Raw genomic sequence first — 12,810 nt, forward strand, 5'->3', positions numbered from 1 at the left:
TGTGCTAGAGCTTTTCATTTTAAAAACAAGAAACAATTTTATCAACGGTAGTAATAAATCATATGTGTTATGTATAAGACATCCTATAACTTGCAAGCCTCATGCATAGAATACTAATAGTGCCCGCACCTTGTCCTATTTAGCTTGGATTAACACGGATTATCATTGCATAACATTTGTTTCAACCAAGTGTCACAAAGGGGTACCTCTATGCCGCATGTACAAGGGTCTAAGGAGAAGGTTCGCATTGGATTTCTCGCTTTTGATCATTCTCAACTTAGACACCCATACCGGGACAACATAGACAACGAGATAATGGACTCCTCTTTTAATGCTTAAGCATTCAACAACAGGTAATATTCTCATAAGAGATTGAGGTTTTGTGTCCAAACCGAAACTTCCACCATGATTCATGGCTTTAGTTAGCGGCCCAATGTTCTTCTCTAACAATATGCATACTCAAACCATTTGATCATGAAAATCGCCCTTACTTCGTACAAGACGAACATGCATAGCAACTCACATGATATTCAACAAAGGTAAAAGTTGATGGCGTCCCCGAAACATGGTTACCGCTCAACAAGCAACTTATTAAGAAATAAGATACATAAGTACATATTCTTCACCACAATAGTTTTTAAGGCTATTTTCCCATGAGCTATGTATTGTAAAGGCAAAGAATAGAAGTTTAAAGGTAGCACTCAAGTAATGTACTTTGGAATGGCGGAGAAATACCATGTGGTAGGTAGGTATGGTGGACAAAAATGGCATAGTTTTTGGCTCAAGGATTTGGATGCACGAGAAGAATCTCTCTCAATACAAGGCTAGGCTAGCAAAGTTGTTTGAAGCAAACTCAAGTATAAAATGGTGCAGCAAGACTCACATATGAACATATTGTAAGCATTATAAGACTTTACATCGTCTCCTTGTTGTTCAAACACCTCAACCAGAAAATATCTAGACTTAGAGAGACCAATCATGCAAACCAAATTTTAACAAGCTCTATGTAGTTGTTCATTAATAGCTGCAAAGTACATGATGCAAGAGATTAAACATGATCTATATGAGCACAACAATTGCCAAGTATCAAATTATTCAAGACATTATACCATTTACCACATGCGGCATTTTCCGTTTCCAACCATATATCAATGAACGAGGTAGTTCAACCTTCGCAATGAACATTAAGAATAAAGCTAAGAACACATGTGTTCATATGCAACAGCGGAGCGTGTCTCTCTCCCACACAAAGAATGCTAGGATCCGACTTTATTCAAACAAAAATAAAAATAAAAGCAAACAGACGCTCCAAGCAAAGAACATAAGATGTGACTGAATAAAAATATAGTTTCACTAGAGGTGACCTGATAAGTTGTCGATGAAGAAGGGGATGAGGCATCCCCAAGCTTAGACGCTTGAGTCTCCTTAAAATATGCAGGGATGAACCATGGGGGCATCCCCAAGCTTAGACTTTTCACTCTTCTTGATCATATTGTATCATCCTCCTCTCTTGACCCTTGAAAACTTCCTCCACACCAAACTCAAAACAAACTCATTAGAGGGTTAGTGCATAATTGAAAATTCATACATTCAGAGGTGACATAATCATTCTTAACACTTCCGGACATTGCGGAAAGCTACCGAAAGTTAATGGAACAAAGAAATCCATCAAACATAGCAAAACGAGCAATGCGAAATAAAAGGCAGAATCTGTCAAAACAGAACAGTCCGTAAAGACGAATTTTCCAGGGGCACTTAACTTGCTCAGATGAAAATGCTCAAATTGAATGAAAGTTGCGTACATATCTGAGGATCACGCATGTAAATTGGCAGATTTTTCTTAGTTACCTACAGAGAACCCTGCCCAAATTCGTGACAGCAAGAAATCTGTTTCTGCGCAGTAATCCAAATCTAGTATTAACTTTACTATCAAAGACTTTACTTGGCACAACAATGGAATAAAATAAAGATAAGGAGAGGTTGCTACAGTAGTAACAACTTCCAAGACTCAAATATAAAACAAAAGTACTGTAGTAAAATCATGGGTTGTCTCCCATAAGCGCTTTTCTTTAACGCCTTTCAGCTAGGCGCAGAAAGTGTGAATCAGGTATTATCAAGAGTTGAAGCATTGACATCAAAAAATTTCTCACAAACAAAACTTGTTGCAGAGGGTACCTTAGATGCTCCATTATCTAAATTTCCCATAGTGGTATTAAGGGTTTTATCAATTTTAGGCTTATAATAATTCTTTGGCTTAGGCACCTTAGAGACATACATGAATTTTTGCTCCTTTCCCACATAAGCTTTCTCCTTAAATTTAAGAGAAGAAAAAGTTGAACCCAATGTTCCCATAGCTTTCTCAAGTTTACCAATTCTATGGGTTTGATTATCATGGATAGCACAAGTTTCTAAAGTAGCAATTCTTTCATTAATTCCTCCTAGGGATTTATCAAGTTTATCAGTATTATCAAGTAATACCCCCAGTTTAGTCTCAACACTTGGAAGATTTTTCTCTATGGCTTCCAACTTTTTCATGACATCCTCAAGAGAGATTTCAATTTTAGTTTCATTAACAGGTGGTATTCCAACTAGACTCTCAATGATGCAACTAGCTTCTAAAGCAGGAGTACCTAGGAAATTACCTCCCGAAAGAGTATCAAGAACATACCTATTCCAGCTAGATATACCAACATAAAAGTTCCACAGTAGGATAATTGTGGAGTGTTTCTTAGTGCACCTATGATGAGCATCACTAATTCTATACCAAGCATCTTTAAAACTTTCTCCACCTTGTTGCTTAAACGAATGAACTTCAACTTCAGGATTACTCATTTTAGCAATAGTAAATAAAGCAAACTAGATAAAGTAAATGCAAGTAAATAATTTTTTTGTGTTTTTGATATAGAGAACAAGACAGTAAATAAAGAAAAACTAGCAACTAATTTTTGTGTGTTTTGTTTTAGTGCAGCAAACAAAGTAGTAAATAAAATAAAGTAAAGCAAGACAAAAACAAAGTAAAGAGATTGGAAGTGGAAGACTCCCCTTGCAGCGTGTCTTGATCTCCCCAGCAACGGCGCCAGAAAAAGAGCTTGATGCGTGCAATTAACACACGTCCGTTGGGAACCCCAAGAGGAAGGTGTGATGCGTACAGTAGCAAGTTTTCCCTCAGAAAGAAACCAAGGTTTATGGAACCAGTAGGATCCAAGAAGCACGTTGAAGGTTGATGGCGGCGAAATGTAGTGCGGCGCAACACCAGGGATTCCGGCGCCAACGTGGAACCTGCACAACACAATCAAAGTACTTTGCCCCAACGTAACAGTGAGTTTGTCAATCTCACCGGCTTGTCGTAAACAAAGGATTAAACGTATTGTGTGGAAGATGATGATTGTTTGCGAAGAACAGGAAAGAACAATTGCAGTAGATTGTATTTCAGATGTAAAGAATGGACCGGGGTCCACAGTTCACTAGTGGTGTCTCTCCCATAAGATAAATAGCATGTTGGGTGAACAAATTACAGTTGGGCAATTGACAAATAAAGAAGGCATAACAATGCACATACATATATCATGATGAGTACTATGAGATTTAATCATGGCATTACGACAAAGTACATAGACCGCTATCCAAGCATGCATCTATGCCTAAATAGTCCACTTTCAGGTTATCATCCGAACCCCTTCCGGTATTAAGTTGCAAGCAACGAGACAATTGCATTAAGTATGGTGCGTAATGTAATCAACACAAATATCCTTAGACAAAGCATCGATGTTTTATCCCTAGTGGCAACAGAGACATCCACAACCTTAGAACTTTCTCGTCACTCGTCCCGCATTCAATGGAGGCATGAACCCACTATCGAGCATAAATACTCCCTCTTGGAGTTACAAGTATCAACTTGGCCGAGCCTCTACTAGCAACTGGAGAGCATGCAAGAACATAAACAACATATATGATAGATTGATAATCAACTTGACATAGTATTCAATATTCATCGGATCCCAACAAACACAACATGTAGCATTATAAATAGATGATCTTGATCATGATAGGCAGCTCACAAGATCTAACATGATAGCACAATGAGGAGAAGACGACCATCTAGCTACTGCTATGGACCCATAGTCCAGGTGACGTGGGCATTACCCTTCGGGTAACCAGTATTGCCCTATCCGGTATTGACAAATTGGAGGCCCATGAAGATACCCGAAGGCGAGATGGGCCACTAGGTCGGCGCATCGGAAGATTCCTTGACGGGCAAGACAAGGAAGCGAACAAACAAGGAAAGATTGGATCTAAACTATCGTAAACCTAGTCGTCCTCGGTTAGGACCCTTGAGACCTGGCCTCCTATATAAAGGCCAGGAGAGGGGCTGCCGAAGGACACGAACAATCTTAGCAACCTTAGCCAGGAAAAGCTTAGAGCTAGGTAACCCTAGCAACATCAATCTCGACTAGATCTCAGCCGAACTATTCGGCATCCCATTGTAACCCATTGTCTTCATAATCAAAGAACAGACAGGCAGGACGTAAGGGTTTTACCTCATCGAGGGCCCCGAACCTGGGTAAATCGCTCTCCCCGCTTGTCTGTGAACCGATGTCTCGTGTCAGCCTACAGGATTCCATCAACCCTAAGCCCCTATCGGAGGGCATTGGCGAGGAGTACCCTCGACACCAGGGGTGAACTACTCACACATCAATCCGGGGGCGATCATGGCGATGAAGAGCCCTCCGGGAGATGATTCCCCTCTCCGGCAGGGTGCCGGAGGCGATCTCCTGAATCCCCCGAGATGGGGTTGGCGGCGGCTGCGTCTCTGGAAGGTTTTCCGTATCGTGGCTCTCGGTACTGGGGGTTTCGCGACGAAGGCTTTAAGTAGGCGAAGAGGTAGGTCAGGGGGCGTCACGAGGGACCCACACGCTAGGGCCGCGCGGCCAGGACCTGGGCCGCGCCGCCCTAGTGTGGCGTCGCCTCGCGGCCCCACTTCGTATCTCCCTCGGTCTTCTGGAAGCTTCGTGGAAAAATAAGCCCCTGGGCGTTGATTTCGTCCAATTCCGAGAATATTTCCTTACTAGGATTTCTGAAACCAAAAACAGCAGAAAAAATAGCAATCGGCTCTTCGGCATCTCGTCAATAGGTTAGTGCCGGAAAATGCATAAATATGACATATAATGTGTATAAAACATGTGAGTATCATCATAAAAGTAGCATGGAACATAAGAAATTATAGATACGTTTGAGACGTATCAGTTCTTATCAATTCAGTTTTGACAAGCTTACCTATGTTTATGTTGTCTTTTTTAGAGATACCTATTGGGGTAAGGAAAAGACTGGATTTCTATAGGTCTAGATTTTTTTGTCAGTCCGATGAAAATAAGAGAAAATATAGACTTACAAAATAGAATATTGTCTGCCGACCTAAAGATCAAGGGGGGTTAGGTATTGAGGTTCTTGAACTTAAAAATAGATGTTTATTGAGTAAGTGGCTTTATAAACTTCTTAACGAGGACTGGGTGTGGCAAGAATTGCTACATAATAAATACCTAAGACAAATTAACTTATCTGAGGTGAAAGCTAAGCCTACTCTCCTTTTTGGTAGAGATTTTTTCAAAGTTGGTAATGGAGCATCTACTCGTTTTTGGGAAGATACTTAGTTGGGGAAAAACCACCAATCCAGCAATATCCATCTTTATATAATATTGTGCATCACAAGAATGTAACGGTAGCTCATGTGTTAGCTCAAACGCCTCTGAATATCAGTTTCAGAAGGCTGTTCGTGGGAAACAAATGGACTTTGCTGTCACAGTTATGCCAAAAACTTATGACGGTTAATCTAAATGGAGAGAATGATCGATTTGTTTGGAGTTTGACAACAAATGGCTTGTTTACATTGAAATCTATGTATGAGGATCTTATGAATGACCACACACCTTTTTTGAGAAAATACATATGAAAAGTTAAAGTTCCCCTTAAGATAAAAATATTTATGTGGTTTCTGAGTAATAAGGTTTTGCTTACTAAAGATAATTTAGCTAAACGATGGAGGAATGGGTGTACAAAGTGTGTTTTTTGCGGAGAGCAGGAGACTGTTGAACACATCTTGCCCTTTAGCTAAACTACTTTGGCGCACAGTTAATTTCACTTTTGATCTTCCACCTCCAACCAATATTACGAATATGTTTGGTAATTGGTTAAATAGAGTTGATAGACAATCTAAGTCTTTCATCCGTATTGGAGTTTCTGCCTTATGTTGATCTATATGGAGGGCGAGGAATGATATTATTTTTAACAAAATATAATCTTTTCACTTTTTGCAGGTTATCCATATGATGCCACACTGGGTTCAGCTGTGGGCTCTGCTGTCACTGAAGGGACATCGGGATGCTATGGCTACTGGTTGCACACAGCTCTAGATGGTCGCTCAGAATATCTTATGCCAGAATGGTTGGCGGCATAATAGGCGGCTACGTTGATGTGTAGTCCATTTTTACTTTGTTTTTTTCGCTGGTTGATTCTTGTATCAACTGTGAGCGATGCTTGAGATGTTTTAAACTCTGTATTTGTAACTTTTTAATAAAAAACCGTGTGCATCTGATGATGCAGATGCCGGGGGTTATTCCCAATTTCGAAAAATATATAAAAATAATAATTAAAATTAGTGGGCACAGATGTGTGCTTCCTGGCCATGTGGACACACCGCAGCACACTGCTTACCTAAACTTATTCCATATACAGTATTACTACTTGATTTCATAACTATGTGGGCACAGATGAACGGTCAATTTCCATCGGACAGGACAAGCAGCACTGCAAGTCTGCAACGGTGGCACCATCCGCTGGAACACGCAAGCTAGCGAACAAGCAGACAGCTGCGTGCCGCACTGCCGCCTCGTATCTATCCGGTCTCTGGCTCTCTGCTAGAGCTAGCAAGCGACCGAGAAGATGCCCCCTACTATGGTGCGTCCCAGGAAAACCTCCGCTATCGCTCTACCGGCCGGCGGCGCGCCGCTGCCCCCTACTATGGTGCGTCCCAGGAAAACCTCCGCTATCGCTCTACCGGCCGGCGGCGCGCCGCTGCCGGAACCGGGTCGGAGAGTCCCGTTGTCTCCCTTCGACGCCTACTGGGTCACTCTGCCCCCTGTCCGCCGCGTCTTCCTCTACCGCTCTCCGCCCAGCCTACTGCCGTTCACGGACGTTGTCGCCGCCCTCAGGTCCTCCCTTGAGCGGGTGCTCCCGGCTTTCCACCCGTTCGCCGGCGTGCTCACCAGCTCGCCGGACTCACAGGAACTGTCCATCGTACTCCCAGATGGGGAGGGCGCCTGCAGCGTCGCGCTAATCGAGGCCGAGACGGACCTCGAGTTCGACAGGCTCGTCGAGGAGTACGACGAGGAGGCGCTTCGGCAGCTTGCTCCGGACATCCGCCGGGACGAGCTCCCGGCGCCCGTGATGGCGGCGCAGGTTCGCCACGCGAGCAATTACCCTTATTTTCTTACTATTTCTTTTGGGTCAGCCGCGTTTCTGAAAAGCGAGGCTTCATGCGCAGGTGACGGAGTTCGTCGGAGGCGTGGCGGTGGGGGTGGCAGTGCATCACTCGGCGGCCGATGGGCGCGGCCTGTGGCGGTTCTTGGAGATGTGGTCGGCGGCCGCGGCCGGTGTCATGGAGGGCCAGGTGTGGCCCGTGTTGGTCGGGCCGGAGCCTCTGCATGACCGGAGGCTGGTGCGGTTCGACGGGGACGACGACCTTGCCAGGTTATTCTTGCGGCAACTCGCGCCGGACTTCCCTCGGGTGAGCGTTCCCAGTGTTTCTACTAGCCAACTAATTAAGAAACGAAATCGCCATGACAAATTCAGATCCTATTACTACTAATGTCTCTTGGTGGTAAGGTAAGATACAATTCTACGTCTACGGATTTTTTCTACAGAAATCAGCTTACGGAAACACGTGGTAATCAGCCGGAGGGTTCAGGCGCCTAAAATCACGGAGGGCTAGCGAAGCACACCTATCTATTTTCTCCACGTCTGTCCGTAGGAGTCTTCCGTAACCAGGATTCCGTAAGTCCAGCATTCATAGGTGCGCCAAAGTATAAAAAATCACCACCAGCAGTCGTGCTAAACATAATTTTGCAAACAAATAAAAGAACAGAAAAGATTTAGAAATTAAGCATAAAACATTATTACGGATTACATTTAGCATAAAAGTCTAGTGCATAAAATAAACTAGTGCAGAAAATAAACTAGGAAAGCTAAACATTTTTATTTTCACGGCCATGATCTAGAAATTCCCATCTTCTTCGGAGGCCGATGACGCCGCCGTGGTCAGGAGTTCATCCAGCCAACGATCGTCGTGGTCGCTGATCGTGCATGGCCCCTCCCTCTGCGACGCGATGAATGCCTTCTTCTAGTGGACCTCCATCTTCGCCACCTTCTTCGCCTTCATCTTCTTCGCCGCACGTTCGGCCCTCTTCTGCGCGAAGAAGGCCTCCTCGTCCAGGACGTCCTGCGGGAAGAATTGGCGCGAGGGTACAACAGTCGCGGAAGTTGAAGGTGGTGGTCGGGCACCCAAACCACCACGCGGGGGCATCATACGCGCTCGCGCCGAACTTCGCCGTGTCGAACGTCCCGAGACGATGCACTCACCGGTGGCGTGTATATCCGCATAGAACCTTCTGCCCGGGTGGAAGCGCACGCCGGTGAAGCCCGTCTGGTTCGCCCACGAAGGCATGGCGCCGGCGGCGCTGCGAGGTGAAGCAGGGGCGGCATTGCGAAGCGGTGGGCGTCGCGTGGCGAGGAAGGAGAAAAGGGCGCGCTAAAGCGGTGGCGGTAGGCAGCACACGCGTGCTCTTCATTTATACAGCGTGCTCAGCGGGCCCCAAATTTACCGCGCGCGGCACCGTTTTCTCCTGCGCGCCAAAGTTTTTCGAGAGCGCGCGATTTTCCCGCCTCTACTGGAGCAGCCCGTGTGGTCTTCCGTGCGCTAAACTAGCAATTAGTTTACCGTATGCGCGTTATAGCGTCTCCGCTGAAGATGCTCTAAGAAGATGTTAACGTGCTCCTTTAAAAAAAAAAGATGTTATATGTGCTCGAGCATCACCCGTCGGAGCAGAAAATTACAGCACACGGCCAATTTTAATGTTAGGCTAAAACAAACCCCATTTTGATTGAAGATTGTTCGGCAAAATTGGAAGAATCGAACGCAGCGCACCTAAACTTCCCCATTTCCATTATCTTGGTCATTCGAGGGTTCAACTGTTCAAAACTCGCATCGAAACTCCACTATCTGCCCCTCCCGACACATGCACGCATGTACCATTGGACTTTTCTGGTTTTCTTTTGCATTCATATCATGCAATTTCACCAACACGTAGCGCTATATGTAAGCCTAATTTTAAAATTCAATACTTCAAAAAAATAGAGTTTTAGAGAATACTTTAGTTTCTAAACAACAATATTTATCGGATCCAAACACCTTAAAATATTTAATACTTTAATATTTTTAGAAGCTGAAGTATTCCCTCAGTACTTGAAAAATAATTTGATGCCAAACGGGACCTAAGTTTGTTTCCGATGTAATAAAGCCCTTATGATGGCTTTCCTAAAGAAAAGAACACCATTAACTTCTTAGTCATTGTCTTGCCAATTGGGCAAGGAGCATCGTACTGAGTTTTGGTTTTTCATGTCCTGAAGTCTTTCTTCGGGAACTTTTTTTTTTTTGCACAAAGGAGGGGTCAGACGACCCCGGTGGAGCTATTATATAAAACCAAATGGCAGGTACATCTTACAGAAAAGTCCCTTTACATCTCTTGTCCAGAGAAACCTACAATTTGAAGAAGGGACCTTCCACTTTACAAAAACCACCCTGAACAAAGAGTAGAAAAAGCAATCGAGTCCAGGGAGACCTCTGCCAACCACCGCCGGCGAACTCCAGGCGTCTCTGCCGAGTTCCGAGCGCGAAGTGCCCGAACGCCCTTGACCAGGGCCAAGATCCAGCCCCTGGCTACCTCCAGAGAGTCGCGAATGAACCACTTGACTCCCCGTCGGCGTCGAGCTCCAGCGGCCGACCATGAGTGCCTCCGTCTTGGAGGAAGTAGAAGATTGGCCACCATCTTTGCCGAAGAACACGGCGACGATCTTGGTCACCGCGTGATGTGCGCAGACGAGATCAGCTCCAGGATTGGCATCAGCAGATCTGACAACAACGAACTCACCGCTGATCCCCTCCCAATCTTCATCACCAAGATGACCAGAGAGAGGGGGAAACAGGGCAAAATCGCCCAGATCTGGTGAATAGCCGGCGAGCTTTATTGAAGAGGTCGTTGCCGCGCCGCCGCCGCCTGCCTTCGGCTCCTTCCACCGGAGCACCGCAGCCAGCAGCCACGCCGCCACAGACCACCGGGAGCCGCTCCAGCTCCACCGTGGCCGAACCCCTATTGGCATAACGCCATTCTCCACATGGGTAAAAGCAGCAGCAAACCTAACCCTACACCTAGATCTAGTCCTAGCTACTCCGGCGCCTCTCCTAGCCCTACTCCGGCTGGCTACTCTGGCGGAGATGGCCCTGGATCGGCCCGGCAGCCCCTGGCCGACTCTCAAAGTACTGTAGACGCTAGAGAGGGGAAAGGGGGGGGGGGGGGAATGAGCCGCTATAAATTCTTGGTTAAGTCTTCTTCGGGAACTTGAAGTGGAGGTTTTACCCGTAAAAAGAAAAACTTCTTCCTTGGTTTTTCGCTGGTTAGTTGAGTCTGTCGGCCACCGGCTCCTTTCATCTTGTGCCATCTCGCACGAGTCTCCATCAGAATTAAGATGTGATACGTACACGGAGATCATCACATGTGGTGAATGGGACGAAGACATGTGTACTATAAATTGCAAAAAGCGGCCAGACGTCACCATAGACGCTCGTGACGCCTGTCGGCAATGCCCACACAACAGGATGTGGCTAGCAGCACGACACGAAGACGTGCATGTGCGATCCGTATATAATCCCGCTCATGTACATGGAGCCACTTGAATGTATCTACCAAGAAAGGTCTGATTAGTCTGAAAAGAACATGGGCATCAAAGTAGTATAACATCATTTCTTCATCGAAGTTTCAAGTGAAAGGTTGATTGCTTATGTGTAATTGATGATTAGAGATAGAGATGTTTCAATGAAAGACAAATTTCTCTCTTTAAACATAGAGTCATATATGTTGTGAAATGTATATGTGGATTGCCTAGCCCTTTCCATAAGTTCGGACTTTTGGTTCAAGTGGCTAGTGCATGAAGCTTAACATGGTATCAGAGCCCCGGGTCTCGAGTTCAAATCTTGGCTTTTACATGGTTTTCGCAATTAAGTCTAAAAATTGCTGTTGCCCCCTGGTTTTCGCAATTAAGCATAAAAATTGCTGTTGAAATGTATATGTGGATTGCCTAGCCCTTTCCATCAGTTCGGACTTTTGGTTCAAGTGGCTAGTGCATGATGCTTAACAATATATACATATATCTTGTCTGATTTAGATAGTTGTGGAAATTGGGGATTTCCAGTGTACTTGTCTGATAATGAACAGTATCAAATTCAGTATCAAAAGAGCAAATGATTAAAAGGACCCGCCCCTGCTGCAGAACACTTCAAAAATTTACCACTTTAAGCTCTGGGTTAAGGTTAAATGATACACTACGCGATATGCCACAAACTGAGAACCAATCCCCTGCAGGTTGCTCCGAAGCAAGATGCCGCGCGGGAACGCGAGCGCTGTCTCAGCCGGCGGACTTTCACGTTCGCCGCGTCTGCGGTTCAGCGCCTCAAGCAGCGTCTGGCCGGCGCCGTGAACACGTGCATGCCACCGTCAACATTCGCGGCGATGGCGGCGCATGGGTGGGTGTCCATCGCGCGGGCCAGGGGCTTCACCGACAACGCCCTGGTTTTCGCCGTCTTTCTCGCCGACTGTCGGGCACATATGTCGCCGCCGGTGCCGGGCGCATACGTCGGCAACTGCCTCGCGCTCTGCACGGCCTCTCTGAGTGGGTGGCAGCTCGCGGGACCGGATGGGCCGCCCATGGCGCTCCTGGCCATACAGGAGGCCGTCGCGGAGGTGAAGCGTGACCCGCTCGGCGACCGCGTCCGGTGGTGCACCAAGTTTGCGGCCATCCCGCCGGGCCGCGCGGTCATTCTGGCAGGGTCGCCGTGGTTCCCCGCGTACGGAGTGGACTTTGGGTTGGGGAGGCCGGCGAGGGTGGAGCTGGCTTCCATGAACCACGACGGTGAGATGGTGCTCGTCGCCGGGAGGGAGCGCGGCTCGGTGCAGGCGTCAGTGGCCATTGCTGCGGACAAGATGACGGTGTTTCGTGGTATGTTTGAATTGGAGTGTGACCGTGCGTCGGCCATGCCAGTGTCTGAATCGGAGTAGTAGTTCCTATGTAAAGCTGTAGCTCGATCATGTACATTTCAGTGTTCCACAGCGGTGGCTTTCAATAAAAGGATTAATGGTTTTTGCTGCTGTGTTGGTTCAACTTTATGAGCTTAATACCCTGCAGCGTTAGGCTAAATGAGTTTTTATTTGCATCTTCATTCATATACTTCGTATTTTGCAAATATTAGCTTTAGAATTTTCAATAAGATTAGGCATCAGTCAGCACAATGCAGAAATTTTCTATCAATGCAACATAGATATACTACAACATTCTGTAGCCTACGAAACAAATTTGCCAGTTGAACAAATTCACACTCGATAATGGAGTACCGAGACGCTTAATAATCACTTTACGTGTGTTATTGCTCACTCACATGAATTGGTGCTGGTCTAGCATCCTAGCGAGTGACACTCAAGTTTTCTTCCT

The 12,810-nt window shown here is 45.9% G+C and overlaps 1 protein-coding gene across 1 annotated transcript; it reads left to right on the top strand.

The window, feature by feature from the left end:
- Positions 1-6,854: 6,854 nt before the first annotated feature.
- LOC124689047 (BAHD acyltransferase DCR-like) lies at positions 6,855-12,465 on the top strand. Its single transcript, XM_047222653.1, has 2 exons — positions 6,855-7,452; positions 11,688-12,465. The coding sequence occupies exons 1-2, from the start codon at positions 6,937-6,939 to the stop codon at positions 12,378-12,380; spliced, it is 1,209 nt and encodes a 402-aa protein (XP_047078609.1). The 5' UTR covers positions 6,855-6,936; the 3' UTR covers positions 12,381-12,465.
- The last annotated feature ends 345 nt before the right edge of the window (positions 12,466-12,810 follow it).

This window comes from Lolium rigidum, chromosome 2 (genome assembly GCF_022539505.1).
Source record: "Lolium rigidum isolate FL_2022 chromosome 2, APGP_CSIRO_Lrig_0.1, whole genome shotgun sequence".
Classification (NCBI taxonomy): Eukaryota; Viridiplantae; Streptophyta; class Magnoliopsida; order Poales; family Poaceae; genus Lolium; species Lolium rigidum.

Excerpts from the sequence above, each read along its gene's own strand:
- LOC124689047 (XM_047222653.1), top strand. The coding sequence starts at position 6,937 with ATGCCCCCTACTATGGTGCGTCCCAGGAAAACCTCCGCTATCGCTCTA. Across the intron at positions 7,453-11,687 it reads CGCCCGTGATGGCGGCGCAG|GTTGCTCCGAAGCAAGATGC; the intron begins GTTCGCCACGCG and ends AATCCCCTGCAG.